The sequence below is a fragment of the Vigna unguiculata genome, chromosome 6 (assembly GCF_004118075.2).
Source record: "Vigna unguiculata cultivar IT97K-499-35 chromosome 6, ASM411807v1, whole genome shotgun sequence".
Classification (NCBI taxonomy): Eukaryota; Viridiplantae; Streptophyta; class Magnoliopsida; order Fabales; family Fabaceae; genus Vigna; species Vigna unguiculata.
The window spans coordinates 32697002-32715431 of NC_040284.1; the positions used below are offsets into that span (position 1 = coordinate 32697002).

Below are 18430 nucleotides of genomic sequence, written 5' to 3' on the forward strand. Positions count from 1 at the left end.
ATAACTAAAAACAAATAGATTTAAATAATATTGGCAAAGATAAAATTATTTTTCATTCCTACTTATATTTTTAAAATGCACGCCAAAATTGATATATTTACCTTAAGTTTTTACCTTAAAAACTTAATTTATTTCAAAAAACGTTGTAAAATAAGAATATTTTCTTAAAAGTGACTGAGTATTTTTTAAGATTTTATGTTAAAAATAAAATAAATATTATTATTTTAAATTGTGAAATGGATATTTTTGATTTAAAGATGTCAAAATAATATCACCCTTATATAAATTTTTTTTTCATATAAAATAAGGTCAGAACTTGGCCATATTATCTTTTAAATTAAATTTTATTATATTGTAGTGATTATTAATATTATTATTATGGTATAATTAGTCCCATAGTACCCAGTTTGTTACTGAAGTTTCTAATTGGTACCCGGTTTAAAAAAAGTCTCAATTACGTACCCAAATTAGTTTAAGTGCACCAATTGAGTCCATTTCAGTTGACGCCGTTAGAAAGGTTAACGTTGACTGATAGTGGTTGGTCTCTGAATTAAATTTGGAACACGTGGTGATTAATTTTTATTAACGTGGAAATGTGGGAAAGAATATTAAACATGTTTTGTAATGAAAAAATAAAAAAAGAAAAGAACGAAAATAAAAATTAGGGGCGAGAAGTTAAAAAGAAGTGACAGAAGGTTGTGATAAAAACGTGAAATTGGGGAAAGTTGAGGCAGGGGAGACGAAGTGGTGCACGATTGTTCGCGAGGTGGTGGAAAAATTGAAGGCGGATTTGGAACACTGAAGTGGAGACTTGAGAGCTACTTGTTGGCCATTGATAATGAAAGGTTGGTATTGTGTTTTTGTCTGATTATGTTATTAGGGTTCTGATGTTAGGGTTTTTTTGTGTGAAGATTTGTTGAATGAAATCAACACTGCAGAATGAATGAAAAAGAAATTAAAATCAATGTACAAACCTTGAAGTTGGGACAGCCCCAAAACTCTTTTCCAGCATTCCTAATAGTTTTCGCAACTCTCAACATGGCTACCTCCCCACAATAACACATTGGTCTTTCACCCAAACCCATATTCCAACCACCAGGGGAGGAGACGCTATGCTGTTGTGAACCCCACGAAGAACACGAACAACCTTCTTTACGAGACATTGCGGAATTGGAAAACGAGTGGAAGAACAAACGTAATTAGGGCACCACTTACTGTGCGGATATTGATGAAGAAAAAACTGGATTAGGGCAGAAGATACGGGAGGAAGAAGACAACGAAAATGGGGGCAAATCTCCTTTAAATGTAAATACCACGTGGTCACTGTACAATTATAATTTCAACCACTCATGTGTTATTATTTGACACGTATCCCTTCTGCACTACCACCTCACCACTTTCTAAACGCCGTTTCGAAACATTTATTGGTTTGGACTCAATTAGTACACTTAAACTAATTTGGATACGTAATTGATACTTTTTTTTAAACCGGGTACCAATTAGAAACTTCAGTACCAAACTGGGTACTATGCGACTAATTATACCTATTATTATTTATGTAAATCAGTGGAAAATAAAACATCTTTTCTCTCTTCTTCATTTATAGATGGAGAGATAATAAAATATATAAAGGATGAGAAAGCATTAAAGAGGAACGTGTACTCTCTCACATGTAGAGATGTAAACGGAACGATTAGAGTATGAGTAATAGTTCTTCCATATCCTATCCACGCTGGATAAAATTCGGTTTTGTATTTGTATTATATATATATTTATGGAAGTATCTAAATATCTTTTTAATATTTATGGATATTTACATATATTTACAAATTAAAAATTTAATATTTAACCATATAGCTAAGTATAAATTTTAATGATTATATATAAATATAAGTGAGACCATAAATACATGTGAGACTATATTATTTATGAGACTCGTGTTATTTAAAGATTTTATTTTAGTTTTTTTTATATTACTTAATTGTGGAAAAGTAAATACAATTCTACAATAAGTGATTAAATATTAGAAATTATAGTATGGTAAAAACTTCCTCAATATTTGTTCCGAGTGGAGAAAAAGTAGGAAAAAAAATGAATGAAAAATAAATATAAATGTAGAATGCAATTTATAATAAATTATAGCCAATTATTTTGTAAAAAGTTGTTGGTAATTATCTCAATGTTATAATAGATCACATAACTCTTGTTCTTGCATAGTCGAATGTCTCTCAATAGTTTTTGGTTTTCCTACACTACTTCAGGGATCTGATCTACTTGTAAAAAGTTGTTGGTAATTTCCTACACTATTCTTTAATTATTTTTTAAAATACACTAATTTATATCATTATTCGTATAGTATTGATTTATATAATAGTTAAAAACATGACAAGTTAGGAAAAGGTAGTAATATTTTTATTAATTAGTAAAGTCTAGAATCATCTAATGAATAAAATGTTGTATTTAATTTTTAGAGAGGAAAACTTAATTTTGTCTCAAACATAAAATAAACACCTTAATACGAGTAAAGTAAAATATTGAAATCACACAACATATTTGTGTACTACAACAATCAATTTTGAAAATAAGAAAGAAACATTTATACATATGAATAATTATAATATACACAAATGCGTATAAACAGAAAAAAAATATAGAAAAATGTAATGATTGGTGAAAGTAAAGAGAATGATATGTTCATATTGTTTTGCTAACTCTACACACTAAAAATGGCTAGAAAAGTCACACACAACATACTAACATGTCAGTGTGATACTGCAGCGGTACTCCCTCATAATTCCAATTGCTTTTAGCACTAATACTTCGATACATTTTAATTGATCAAGTGCTACTAAAACTCCCATAACTCTGATATTACAAAATTGAAATGGAATGATTGTCGGAAATATAACCTTTATCATGGTACAATAATTGTCTCATTCATCATGATTACACCTCAGATTCTGAATAAATTTTAGTAAGCATTGTAGAGATGCAGACGTTACTAGATATCTGCCCCAGTGACCGATACAGTTTGGCTTCGTCAGTGGAGGCAAAGTACGAGAAGGCAAAACTTTGAATATCGTCATTCAAATAGCAAGTACAGTACTACATATTGGAAAGGCCTCAAGGTAAAAAAAATGAACTCCAACCTTTAGTACAAAAATAAGTGATCTTATATGATATGCTAAATGAGAAAAAGATGATTGATCTCTCTAACTTATGATCTAAACAATACATCAGAATGTAGTGGGAAGAAAACCCTTCCTCGCCTCACTTCTTGACCTCCTCATACTCTGCCTCTGGAGCCTGGTCCCCACCCTGTGAACCACCGGCTGAGGAACCGCCACTAGAACCACCTGACATGTGCTCCCCAATTTTGGATACAGCTTTGTTTGCAGCATCAAGCTTAGACTTAATTTCATCAACATTATCCCCAGACATAGCCTTTCTCAAATCCGAAACTGCATCCTCGATTTCTTTGGCCACTTCACTGGGAATCTTCTCTCTGTATTCCCCTAAACTCTTCTCAATGCTATATATGGTAGTGTCAGCACTATTTCTAATGTCAATAAGAGCCTTTCTTTCTTGGTCTTTCTGGGCGTGCAATTCTGCTTCTTTGACCATCTTTTCAATCTCATCTTCCGAAAGTCCGCCAGAAGACCGAATGGTGATTTGTTGTTCTTTCCCAGTAGACTTGTCTTTGGCAGAGACGGTAACAATTCCATTGGCATCAATGTCAAACGTGACCTCAATCTGAGGAAGACCTCTGGGAGCAGGAGGAATACCAACAAGGTCAAATTCTCCAAGCGTTTTGTTGTCTGCAGCCATTTCACGCTCACCTTGTAGCACCTTGATACCTACCTGAGTTTGATTGTCGGCTGCAGTTGAAAAGACCTGAAACAATGATGCAATTCAGAAAAGATTCAACAACATAGCAATAATTAATACTACAAAGTAGAAAAGCCTGTTATTTAAACCTAAACTGTGTATATATTGCAGTAGATACACAATACTTCATGGGGAACTTTAATTAAACAATATTTCATCAACCTTGACTGTATATATTGACTGTATTGTACGATTTCAATGTTAAATTAGAACGAATTTTCTTAATCAATCGTTAGTAGCATTAAGGATTACCTGACTCTTCTTAGTTGGAATAGTTGTGTTGCGATTGATCAACCTAGTAAAGATACCACCCAAAGTCTCGATACCCAGAGAAAGCGGAGTTACATCCAGGAGCAGTAGCTCTTTAACGTCTCCACGTAGGATACCACCTTGGATTGCCGCCCCCATGGCAACTGCCTCATCAGGATTTACTCCTTTGCTAGGAGACTTTCCAAAGATATCTGAAACCACCTCTTGGACTTTGGGTACCCTAGTCATCCCTCCGACAAGAAGAACCTCATCAACATCCTTGACAGAGATGTTAGCATCCTTCACACAGCTTTTGCATGGTGCCTTGGTCCTTTCGATCAAGTGATTTACCAAGGCCTCAAACTTAGATCTAGTCAATGTTATGTTCAGATGCTTAGCACCAGAAGCATCAGCAGTAATGAAAGGCAGGTTGATCTCAGTTTGAGATGTTGAAGACAGCTCTATCTTAGCTTTCTCAGCAGCTTCACGAAGCCTCTGCAGTGCAAGCCTGTCCTTTGAAAGGTCAATACTCTCGGTTCTTTTAAATTCGTTCACCAGAAAATCCAACAAGGCATTGTCAAAATCCTCTCCTCCCAAGAAAGTGTCACCATTTGTTGCTTTCACCTTAATGAGAAGATATTGTTAGTACAATCTCGTCCTATTATTAATTTTGACAGGTTAAGAAGGAATGAAAGACGCAGAAGAAACAAATCAACATACCTCAAACACGCCATTCGAAATTTCTAAGATGGATACATCAAACGTTCCACCTCCAAGGTCAAAAACGGCAATGAGACCCTCCTTGTTGTTCATTCCATATGAAAGTGCTGCAGCAGTGGGTTCATTGATAATTCTCTGCACATCAAGACCTGCAATTCTACCAGCATCTTTTGTAGCCTGCCTCTGAGCATCATTGAAATAAGCCGGTACAGTAATTACCGCCTTCGAAACTGACTTCCCAAGATAAGCTTCTGCAGTTTCCTTCATCTTGGTGAGAACAAAAGCACCAATTTGGCTAGGAGAGTACTGTTGTCCATTAGCCTCAACCCACGCATCACCATTTGGAGCCTTAACAATCTTGTACGGAACCATTTTCATCTCCTTTTGTGTTTGAGGATCATCAAAGCGTCTACCGATCAAACGCTTGGTACCAAAAACAGTGTTTGTCGGGTTAGTAACAGCTTGACGTTTGGCTGGGGTACCAACAAGCAGCTCCCCTTTCTGGTTAAAAGCAACCACAGATGGTGTCGTTCTAGCACCCTCAGAATTCTCAATAACTTTGGGGTTCTGAAAAGATATATCTTGAGTCAGCACAAATAACATATATACACGAACAAACAATCCAAAAGTGAACACGAATTATTGTTACCTTTCCTTCCATGACGGAAACACATGAATTGGTTGTACCTAAATCAATACCAATGACATCATTTCCCGCAGGTCTTGAACTGTAATGAAGATGAAAAATCACAGTGAGTAATTTTGATCAACACCTGATGAGGATTATTACAAAACCATAACAACAAATCCCACCTGAATGGTCGAGCCAAAGAAGACCACTTGTGAGCTACATATGCTGGCTTAGCGCTTCCCGTCAACTGCACAAAAACGCGAAAGTAAGAAAAATCTTCCACCAAAACTACAGTTGTCACATATTATTCATAACACAACTCAAAAATGGGCAACGGCATAAAAACAACAACAAGAACCCGAGTACTTCTTTGAGTACCCAAAAGTCGAAAAAAAATGGAGACGAGGTTTCAGGTTAGATGTAGAATAAAGCAATTAAAGAATTGCTAGAAAAGCAGGCCATGATTCATGAAAAACACAATTAAAACTGATAAAAGCAGTATCATCGAGCAGCTGCGAAGTCCACCAAAACTGATAACTGCTTATATAACCCGTATACAAGTTTGGCATAAAAGTCACATTCATGACACAGTTTCTGAACATTAAAATTCAAGGATCTACACCATAAGGACAGGTGAGCTATATTCCTGTTTATGTTTTTCTTAACCATAAGTTTGTTCGCAGCGACACATCGATATCCAACAGCCAGGACAACACTAGATAAAGAATTAGAATAACGAAAAATAGCAATCTAAAAGTCTAAACAATTTGAGCCAAAACCTGATGAAAATCAACAAATAGATGGTTCAAAACGAATTATGAGAAACAGAAATAGTTAAGGCCTATATGGATCAAATCGGTAAAACCAGGTAACATGGAGCAACCATCACAACAAGTAATCATATAAATAATGAAAAGAAGGAGGCATGGAAGAGGTGAAGGTGCTACCGAGCGATAAGCCGAGAAGGTGGCGGAGGCGACATCACGGCGGCGGAGAGAGCGAAGCACGGCAGCCATAGCCAGGAGGGGAGATTGATCAGGACGAAATGGAAGATACGGGAAGGTGGGGAGATGTGTTTTTATATCTTTGAGAATAAGGGTTTAGGGTTTTGGTCCTTGTAATAGCAAAAGAAAAGAAAACGGTGTCGGTTCCAGAGGAAGGTGGCAGATTATTCTAGTTCTTCTACTTTGAATGAGAGAGAAACTCAGACTAGGAAGGTTCTAGATGATCACCCCAAACGGTGTCGTCACGGGTGTTTGGTTGGGTTATGTGGCACGTAGGACTACCACGCACACAACTGCTTCATTGGTTGGTACTATTTTCTTTTGACAATGTCATAATTCTATATTTAGGCAAAATGCAATGCAGTACTTGTTAATGATACAGTAAATATTAAAAATTTATATGTTCGCAATTTTAAATAGAGAATTTTTTTTCGTGCTATTTTTCGTACTTATAGGACTTAGGCCAGCCTGAATATTGCCAATTTTTTTTTCTATTTTTTTCTTATAATATTGGCAATTTTGTTAAACTTCCTTTAAGAACGGTGCCTTTTTAAACTTCTTTTAGATAAGATATAGATCATAAAAATTAGCTATAATTTTATTATTTTGTTGTTCAAGTAATTATAGTTTAATGAAAAAAATTATGGATGAAATGCACGAATTCGTCATTACTTGTGAAGTCAATTTAAGGAAAAAATTGAACTTGTTGGATTAAAGACATGCCTTACTTCAAATTATAAAAAAGTAATTAAGGATTATTTTAAAAGTAAACTATTTTAAGAACTCAAAAATGTAAATAAAAAATAAAAAGTTGAATTGTTGTGACCTGATGAATAAGTGACATCCAGGTTGAAAATATCCAAATACCTTGATATAGAAAATTATATGTTCTCTTTCTTATATTGTTCTCTCGTCTAACTCGTGATTAAGCCTTTGGAATAGTTTCCTTTTCTAAATTTATAACGTATTAAGCCTTTATCAGGTTTACCATTGATGACATAAAGCTCGAGTCACAAGACAAAGTAAACACTCAACCTTTTCTTTTCTTCAAACTCGAGTTATTATATTGTTTACCTGGAAAACCATTTATCCATCATATCAAGTTTTTGTGAGCCAAATTCATCAGACAAAATAAGAAAAAGGGGATAAAGAACTTCCGATCCAAGAAAATCGATACAGGAACAATTGTTTGATTGTTTCTGGTGAAAAAAAAATACAAATTTATTGTGAAGAGCAGAAGAATAGTAATTACAACCCCGGGGAAGCAACTTGGCATGGTTCTGCATGATCTATCAGTGACAATTAATAAAAATTAAAAACTGTGCCGCTAACCAAAAAGAAAATTACACTGTACAAGTTTGAAATGTAGTCATGACAGAAAGTAATAGACCCACACATCCTCTTCTACACGTGGGGGAGGGGAACAATGAAAGAATATGCAACATACCTTGCCTTAATCACAATCTCCATTTTACACAACCTCAGAGAAGTCCGTGCCTCATGAGAATTTCATTTAGACTTCAGATGATTGTTTTACCGACAACAATTGTCAGTTTATTACGTTTCTTATGTATGTGTCCTTGAAAAGCAGCTGATAAAATTGCTTTCAAGCGAGGCATTCTGGGAAAACAGAAGTGAGTACTGATCGACATAAATGTTGTTCTTTCGTAGATAGCATGAACCATTAAATCCGCAGATAGCCCCCTCTGTCTTGATCTCCCATTCTCAATGATCTCCTCATCGATGGTTTCTTGTTCACTGACCAGTTTCTGCTCAGAGCCCTCTTATTTCGCCATGCAGCAGCTATTCGAGTATAAAGGGCCGGGAAAATGAAACAGAGCAGTACAAGAAATAACATTGCAACGCAGAGTAAGATGACATTGCGAAAACCATCTTTTAGCTCTGGGGCATTTTGACCTGTCCATGGAACTCCTCCAACATTCATGCCAAAGACTGAAATCACAGTTCAAGAATAACAAAATCAAACCAGTATGGAATGGTCGTGGGACATTGATAACAAAAAGTTCATAACAAATATATTCCGATTAAGCATCAGTGGTTAATAAGAATTGACCACCATTGGACGGAGTGCTTATGAAGTTTCAGTGATACACCAGTAAATATCAGTGCAAAAATCTTTTAACCTGTTTGGTTTCATGTTTACAAGCAAAAATTCACATCCAAACTGATTAATTAGCTTTTCCATCAAAGGCAAAATGGATGCGGGTTTTTATTAAAACTGAATGAATCTAAGCATGCAATTTGTTGTGGACTATGGACCATGATTGTGTACTTCTATAAACAAGTAAAAAGTGATGTGTAATCGTAAAGGAGAAAGGTTGCTTAAAATGTCGGATTAAGATGTGAGGTTAGAGAGAAGTGTTTGTTTCGTAGTGAAGTGAAAAATTAAGTTTTGCATGATGGCGGGACCAACTTACAACATTCTCAAAAAGGAAGTCTAACTCTAACTGAATCCTTGCAAGGTGAAACATTATCTGCACTTATATACTTTTTGGCATTATCTACCGTCAAAGTAAGATTTGAATTTTTCTCTCACAATAGTGTCCAATAAAGGGTTAGGTACATGGATAACATGGTGAGTGACCCTTTTAATGGTTATAGAGAAGACTCTGATACTATTTTAAGTCTATATCAAGTCAACCTTACAAAACCAGTTTATATGGTGAAAATTGTCCCTTCTTATATACAATATTTTGGTGATAGATATGAGATTTAGGCTTTTCCAGACACATGTAAAGAGACAAGAAAAAGAAAGGAACTGGGTTGAGATGCTCTAACCTCCTGTTACTATCGACAAAGGGAGGAATATGATTGAAAGGAAAGAGAGATAATACAGCTTCCTGTTTATTTGCTCCGATTGCCAGCTGTCTAAACCGGCCTGAATTGCTGTGACACGATTTACTATAAACCCTACATTCTCCTTCATCCTCCTTAACCTTCCAATTAGTTCTTCAAGGGAGTTAAAGTCATCAGTGGCAAACCATTTTTTTGAAGAGCATTTTTCTTTGACTCGGAGATATACTTGCTCTCCATGGGCAATCACCTGAATGGAATTTAATTAAAACAAAACCAAAAGGAAGTTTAGTTCATACAAATAAAATTTGATTCGATAAATATGAGAACATATCAGATGGAGACAGTCAAGTCATTCCAATCATGGTAACAGTATTCATTGATGTAATTTATTACATATGCTGACAATCTGCTTTTTCCTTCTTCATTTTCCCCCCTAATACAATAAAGCAGAATCATTTTCCAGTAGCAATTATGGTTACATAAACCCTTGCTATTTTTCATTCTGAAAGTAATTTTAAGTAAGGAGTTAGAATTGTGGCAAAGGGAAGATGAACACCCTATTTTCCTCCATGCAGAATGAAAGACGTAACTATTCTTTTATACCTCCCTCTTCCAGATCTATCTGCTTTTGTGAATTCAAAAGACACCCTTATTCTATCCTGATGGCATTGAATATACTATGATATGACGATGAAATCACAACTCTTATGTCTGGATCACAAAAACTAAGATGTTTAATTATTCATGATCCACTAATAGAATGAGTTTAAATAAGATTTATTCATAGCTTGATGCTTTCTACAAGAGGCAATGAACAGATGAGTGAAGAATCACCTGCAAGAGACGCTGCAAATTAATATGCAGTTTGGGGAATCTTCTGTCATCTAACATTTGTTTCTTCAGAGCATAACCACCTACAATAAGCAGAATAATTGTTCCTTACTCACTTCTATAAAACCATTTCAAAGTATAGCACATCGAGGAAGTTGTCTAGAAGAAACTTCCGAAAAACATGTTGGAAGCAGAAATTTAAGTTTAATATAACCAGCTACACAAGAAATTACTTCCCTATTTTCACCTCTTGGGCAGGGAACGGTGGAGTAAACAATTAACAACTTAATGTCCATAAAAAAACAGTCACTTCCTGTCAAACACTATGCTCTAAAAGGTATCCACGTGGCGTCCTCCCCATTGCATAATAATGGGCAAAACATTTAAAGATACAAATAATTTGCCGAGCATATGATGACCTCAAACACAACACTTTAACAAAAGGAGGCACAAGGATGGATGTGTGCAAGGATGGCAATGCCATATTTTGGAGTCAAAATATATTTAGTGAGCCTTGAAATGTATGGACACACACACACACACAGGTTTTCAAAAAATCAGTAACCATATTACCATTAACTAAATGTATGCCTAAATACTGAAAAAAATATGAAGCAAATCTTTTGAACTCCACACAGAACTTGGTGAAATACATGGATTTCACCCCAAAAAAAAAGTTTGTTATTCATTTCTCTTTCCCTGATAAATAGTTAGTAATGTGCTCCATCAGATTAATAATCCATTGAGATACATCCCCAATCCCAATGTAGTGGGTACTGGTACTACATGGACTTTACCCAAAAATAAAAAGTGTGTTGTTTACATTTCTCTTTAACTGATAATTAGTTAGTAATTTTTCCGTTAGATTAATAATCCATTGAGATGAATGCAAGAATGAACAAGCCAACAATGAAAAGACTAGTAGTGCACCATATAAAACCTTTCCAAGGAGAAGCATCATTAAGATACTAGATAACGAAATCATTTAATTCAGTTAACAGACATGAAAAAAAAAAACAATCAGAAAGAGGCCTTGGGGTAACGCTTTTATTTGGCAACTTGGTCTCTTTCATCTCTTCTCATGCACAATTATAACAACTTGAATTTGTGTTTCCAATTTCATTGTCTAAAAACTAACAAAGAGTTTTGGGTTATATTCACTTAATGTCATCGACAATTTTGTTGAATGAAATCAGAGGTAAAAATATCAAACAAATTAATCATCAGACACTTCAAAATGTCATCTGTTGGACAAATTTTGACCCTTCTATACTAGAATTGCCACAGAATATGTCTAAATTCATATCAGCATCTTTTTCGAGTCAGTTTATTATGGAAAGTTAAAAACTGAGAGATTCTTTCAGGATTCAAGAATAGCCCAAATCTGTAACTGGAACTCTGAAGGGTACTGAAATTGTGAGAACAATTAGGGAAGGCGAGGATCAGGAGGGTATCATAAAAATTACCTTTATCCAAGTCCAGCTCCACAGAGTCCAACTCCATCTCAAGCTTAGTCACAAGATCTTGAAGCTGATCTACATGTGTGTCAATTATGTGAACTACAAGATTTGAGACAGATCTGGGCACAGGGTTGTCAGCTTCCTCAGAGTGATTCATAGTCAATAAGAATTCAAGAACATGCTCTTTTATCACTATCCCCCCTCTTTCCTCCTGCTGACCTGTTAAAGAAGAGGAACTTTCAAGACTAGGAATCTCTGATAGAAGAGATTCACCCACGCGTGAGAAGCCTAACCTGGGAACACGTCCCAAGGACACGGTAATTACTGAATGTTCAGTAACTCTAGCAGCAATCCTAAATGTGAAGTCACTGGAGGGAGGACCAGGCGAATTAACACGGAAGACAAGTGCCCCATCTACATGTGCACAAAAGGGTCCGTTACTAACAAGTGCAAGAATGTCTTGGAGTTTCAATGGGGGGCAGAAAACACCAATCAAATCTTCTGCAGATTGTGACAACTTCTGATTTCCTTTTGGTAATTCCACATGGTACCAAGAAAACTCCTTCCCTCTACCTTCCCCTGACCCCAGATCCTTCTCTTCTTTCTGAAAAATGTCTGCTAGATCCCAATCCTTGTTATAAAAGTTCCCGGTGCCATCAAATATATAAGCTCTCTTCCTAACCAAGCCTGCAGGATAACCAGGGTAGACACGGCGATCCCTGAGAGGAACCCGTGCAGAAGTTTCACTGTCCTCGCCCAACCCATTCTCCATAACTCTATGCTGAGCTAGTTCCATGAACCTTCTGCAGCTACCCTGAATACCCTCCCAACAAATGAACAAAAAATGATAGGTACTAAACAACTTGATCCAGAACCCCCCAACTTACAGACTCAATTTTCCTATCTCATAAACATGACACTTCAAATCTCACGTCCTTTAGAACAACCTACAAGCGATGGATGCGTCGAAACCAAAGTCAACAGATACAACGCAATCCAATTTATTGACACAAATCCAAATTGGTTGGAAGTAAGGTACACCTACAATTGTATACAAAACATCCAACAACCCCCAATAGGTCGGTTCGCAATAATCTTCAAACAAAACCCACCAAGCTCACTACGAACCAAACCCTGAACCAAATTTGCAAACTTTCAGATTCTAGTCAATTCAGCAAAGTAACACAACCAAATCAAAAGAAAAAAATAAAAATAAAAATACACTGGAGAAGAAATGCATTACCTCGTTGAATGCCCAGATTATGAAACTAACGAATGAATTTCCAAAAGCCTCAAACGTTGAAACTGGCTAAAGCGAAAGCGACTCAGTATTGAAAAGTTCAAAGGGTTAAGGGAATTATTTATCCCTTTTCTTGGTAACGACAGATGGGATTTGAAAACCATAAACTAATTAACTAGTACCAGAATATGAATTGAAATGTAGAATAGTTGAGGTTCTTGGAAACTTCCCTTTTACTATAAAAATTCAATTCTTATCTGTCTTCGGTAGCAGTTATGAACTCCCAGATTTGGCATTCTTTTTAAAATTGAAAATTTGTGCAAACGCAAGATTAGTTTTTTATAGTTTATACCTTATTTTAGTATAATATGTTAAACATTAGTTTATCCGAATTCGCCTAGGGACACAAGTCATTGTCTCGTCCCTTATTTACAAACCATTTTATTTTATTACATCAAATTACGTTTTTAAAATTTTTTAACAAACAAGTATTTACTAACATATGATTCCACTCAGTGAAATTAAACTCGAATTTCGTATATTAATATGGTAGCAATAAATTGTTGAGTATTTGATAAATAATAACTTATCCCTTCATTTTATTTTTATTCAGATTTAAATCTACTTTTAGTTTTCAAAAATTTTCAAATTTTTTAATTTTGATTTCTATAAATAAAATATATCATTCAATTTAAATAAATATATATATATATATATATATATATATATATATATATATATATATATATCCATAATTAACATATAATTACATATGTCAGTGCTTATATTGAACTTCGTTGTTAATATCATATGTTAATAACTGATTAACACTTGTAACTTAATATATGGACACTTATTATTAAATGTTTTTGTTACTATTATTTTACGTTAAGTAGTGATTGACACGATTACAACGAATAGACATGTGACATTTTTCTGTAACAATTAGATAATATATAATAGAAAAAATAATTTTGAAAATTAAAGAATTAAATGTATAGTTAAAATTTTTACATAAATTGAAGTTATACCCTCACAAAATTTTATTTAACTTATTTATGTAAGATTTCCTCATAATTTGTAAAATAATAACGATAATATAATTAATAAATTCAAACTTTAAACATTATTGTTGCCGAAATGCCAAATTGGTGGGTCAATGCAGGCCACAACCTTTAATTGGGCTAATAAAGAAAAAAGAGTGTTGGTATTATTTGGGCCTTGAGCTGTGCAATAGTCTTCTTATGGGCCACAGTACCAAGTTTACGGCGTATGTTTTTGTTATTTAAGGAGATTTTATTTCGCACCACCGTATTTACTTTACGCACCACATAAATCCCAATATTTTCAACTTATCTTTTTTCCTCTCCATATTATACAATTCTTAAGTTTTTTCTTTACTTTCAGATTATTTAATATGGAAAATGTTTTACTTTGAAAGTCTGGTGGATTGCACAATTCCAAAGTTATAATACTTTCTTTTTTATGAAATATAGTATTGATCAGTATAACAATTTTTCATAAAAACAGTTAAAGATATTGGTATTAATAACTTCTTTTTCCGTGTATATTATTTCTACCTTTTTCAATAATATATTTTTTATCTGATCAAACTTACTTTAAAATAAATTGTATTACATTACTCATGCAATAGGTGATATCTCTTGTAATATTATTTTAAAAAAATGCACTTAATATGTAAATTCAATTGATCATCCAATAGAAAATTAGCATCGTCTATTAACTATTATAATAAATATTTAAAATTTATGCCAATCACGATATATAAACAATAATAGTAAAAAGTGGACAAGAAACAATACTGAAATATTATACGAGTAACATTCTCTCTTGACTTTTATATATTAACGTTGGTGAATTACAAGTGATTTCACTGATAATTTAATATTTCTTTCGGTATATTTTCTCGTTTATTTGTAGCAATTAAAAATGATTTTTTTCGTTGTCTCTTTAATGCTATTTTACTACATTAATAATACTTTTTAAGAGAATTTCAAATTTGGGTTAGAAAAAAGTTGTCAATTAACTTTTTTAAGTTTTTTCAATTTTTTTAATGAGTGCAATATGTATTTTTTTTTCTTCAATTAATAGTTTTTAATATACAATTTTGTTACTAAAGAAGGTTTTCTAACACTATTGAATACAATAAATTATTTGAAAGTGGTTTTCATTGGAAAAAATAGTCATTCAAAATGTGAATGATTCCCAATTTTCCCAAATTTAGATAGTGCAAAGGACCATTGGAGGGTCAGCATCATAAATACAATTTCTTATACGCATCTAATAAAATTCCACTAAAAAAACCATGATTGAAATTGATGTCAATCAAAATTCAGTCGTCAAAATCTAACCATAAATCACGCTTGCATCAGTGTTTTCAACTATCATTCTATGACGATTTACGAGAACAGTATTAAAATCACTTTAAAATTTGTCAAGTCTTATTTAATCATATTTGAAAAATATACATTTTAATTAAAAATCATTTTAAATAATAAAGTAAACAAGCCCTTAAATTTTTAAATAATTTTACGGGCATATAATATTAATCACTTATCAAATAAAACAAATGTCGCCGGGTAATGTTAATTTCGGAAAATTCAAGTGGTTGGCTTGGCAAATATTCTCCAGTAAATAAAATATCTTATATAATTTATATACACTGTTTTTTATAAAAGACATATCTTTTGTGTAATATATCAGCTGCATAATTAACTTATTATTTTTAATTTTCGAATTTCGTGAGGGTAATTATTTATTTATTTATTTATTTATTTGAGTCAATTGAGTGATACTTCAGAACTTAGACTTTGTCTGTATCAGGGAATGGATTGCTTGAATAAGGAAAAGGTGAAAATAAATTAAGAGTGTTGGTATAGACTGATTTGCTAAACAATATAAAGAAACAAAGTTGTGATACCTATATCTATAGCATCTTCGTTTCAAATAATGACATTGCCATGGAATATAATCACTTTGTGCCTTTTGTCTTTGTTAAGGGAGGTAAAAAGAAATGGTACATGTGTTTATTCACGGATAAAAACATGTAACGGATAAAAAATTATATCATAAATGATATTCGCAGATATAATTATTTTTTATATCAATTATTAATAGGGTGAGTATGAATATTATAATATTTATATTTGTACATATTTGTAATCAATATATTTTAATTTAACTTAAAAATAAAAAAATGTGATTAAAATACTAATACATTGATTTTAAATGGGTTATGTTTTATCAAATAATTTTAAAAAATCTTGATTTTTCTTAAATTGTCATTCAACACTATTTAAATAAATTATTTGAACTTTATTTAAAATTTATAAATATTATGTATTTTATTTTATTTGAGTTTATGATTAAAATATATTGTTAAATATATTTTTTTGTAAATACCCGTAAATACTATGGATATCTGTGGATATTAAAAAAAATGCGAGTACCCACGTAACGGATACCTGCACAAATATGAAAATGGATAGAAGACATATATTTATCAAACGAATAATGTATAGAAAAACTATTACTTGTACCCTACTCACCTCGTTGATACCTTAATTGAACCTTTTTTATATCACAAACCATTATTTTCGTAGGCAATATGAATAAGAATTTCAAACTATTTTCATTTAACCTTAACATATTTATAATTTCATTATTTTTTCCTTACGAAAATGAAAAATAAAATATAATAAAAAAATATTTTTTACTATCCAATGAGGTCATTATTTTATTTTTCCATATTATAGTTACTTTTAACTCTGTATTTTTGTTTTTCTTTCAAAACTAGTGTATATTTGTCAATGTCTTTGATAAATATGGTAAGGGTTACTATTTTTATATATGTTTGTATCTATTACTTAGTTGATCCTAAGAGCACTCTTAGCGTAATATATTATTTTTAGATCTTAGAGTTATTTTTTGGTAGGCACTTCATATGAGATATAGAATCTTATTTTTGTTGTTCTAATTTAGGTTTTTAAGTAAAAATTTGTAGGACTTCCATTATTTTATTAATATGAAAGATAATTTAAAATATAACATTTGTTTTATCATTTTAGATATTTTGAGAGTTTTTGTAGAAGAATCTAAATATCTTATTTCTTTTCCATGAAGATTTTGTAAATATATATATATATATATATATATATATATATATATATATATATATATATATATATATATATATATATATATGACTTGACATAGCTATTGAAGATTTACAAGTAAAAAGCAACACTTAATCTAATAACAACCACAATAAAATCCAGTTTGTTTACTATAAATCCAATATTAAGTTATCTTAACTTATGGTAAAGTTCCAATTAATGAGGGAGAGAAACAATTATTGAGTTGACTTTTTATTTTCTTTTTGATAAAGTGGTTTTAATATCTGTATTTTTCAACCGATAAAATCATATCATTATCCATATATTATAGTCTTATTATTCAGTGTCTTAAAACTACTGATTAAGAAATTAATTGTTTGATTATAAATAGTATGGGATGAAGGATCTCTATTTGTTTTTCTTAATCATTTTCCAGAATTTTTAAATGTTCTCTTTAGTCTAACCTGTTGAAACCAGTGCTTCCCACGTATTGTTTTTGTCTGTGCATTTTTTATATTACTGAGTATATATTACAGTAAAATATATTTGAGATATAATTTAAAAGTAGGAGAAAACAAATATATTTGTATCAATGACGAAAGCAACTTAAATATTGAAAATATATTTGGAATTATTATTTGTTATTTGTATTTATATATTTTGTTTATACGTTTCTAGTTAAGTGTCTAAGAATTATTATTTTAATTATAGTGGCATAAACGGTTCGTCTTGATGCAAATAATTCAATTCCACACCGAATTTATATTCCTTAGACAGTATGTGCACGCGAATCAAGTGGTATTGACATGAAGTCTTTTTATACACATGTAAAGTCTAAATTGGCAACTCCAATTTTTTTAACGTTTTTAAATTCAACATTTAATGAATATATGAATTTATTCATGATATTATCTTAATATTTTGAATTAACAATTTTCATATATTTAATTTTCATAATATTACTTGTTATCATATTACAAATATCTGATAATTATGTACATGCCATGCTCATAATTTAAGAGCTTAATATTACACTAACATATTCATCAAATATTAAATATTAAAACATTGAAAAAAAAATTAATATTAACAAGAGCCATGATAGAAATATGTTTTTACTTTCTTTTTAATTATGTCGCATATTCTATAAATTTTTTTTCCTTCATATATACGTTTTAAACGTACATAAATTGTTATCACTATTTTTTATTTTTTATGTACATTAACATTTTTTAGGTTTAATTAGTCGGATAGTATCCATTTTGATTTAGATGTGTCAATTTGGTATCTATTTTTCAATAATGTGTTCTCAACTTTTGAAAATAGGTCTTAATCATGTCCTTTTAAGACAAAAAATACTAAAATCGTTAATTTAATTCATGACTTTTATCACTAAATTTGAATATAAACATCAACACTTTTAATAATATTAACAATTTTTTACTAATAAAAAC

At 32.0% G+C, this 18430-nt stretch overlaps 2 protein-coding genes across 2 annotated transcripts; both read right to left on the bottom strand.

The window, feature by feature from the left end:
• Positions 1 to 2917: 2917 nt before the first annotated feature.
• Positions 2918 to 6680, bottom strand: LOC114187741 (heat shock 70 kDa protein, mitochondrial). Its single transcript, XM_028076094.1, has 6 exons — positions 6436 to 6680; positions 5671 to 5735; positions 5507 to 5585; positions 4858 to 5424; positions 4141 to 4761; positions 2918 to 3894 (listed from the first exon to the last, which is right to left on the bottom strand). The coding sequence occupies exons 1-6, from the start codon at positions 6502 to 6504 to the stop codon at positions 3271 to 3273; spliced, it is 2025 nt and encodes a 674-aa protein (XP_027931895.1). The 5' UTR covers positions 6505 to 6680; the 3' UTR covers positions 2918 to 3270.
• Positions 6681 to 7629: 949 nt separating this feature from the next.
• Positions 7630 to 13145, bottom strand: LOC114188037 (zinc transport protein ZntB). The gene is made up of 5 exons (XM_028076523.1): positions 12844 to 13145; positions 11607 to 12734; positions 10144 to 10223; positions 9292 to 9556; positions 7630 to 8445 (listed from the first exon to the last, which is right to left on the bottom strand). Exons 2-5 carry the CDS (start codon positions 12394 to 12396, stop codon positions 8177 to 8179), a joined length of 1404 nt encoding a protein of 467 aa, XP_027932324.1. The 5' UTR covers positions 12397 to 12734; positions 12844 to 13145; the 3' UTR covers positions 7630 to 8176.
• Positions 13146 to 18430: the final 5285 nt, after the last annotated feature.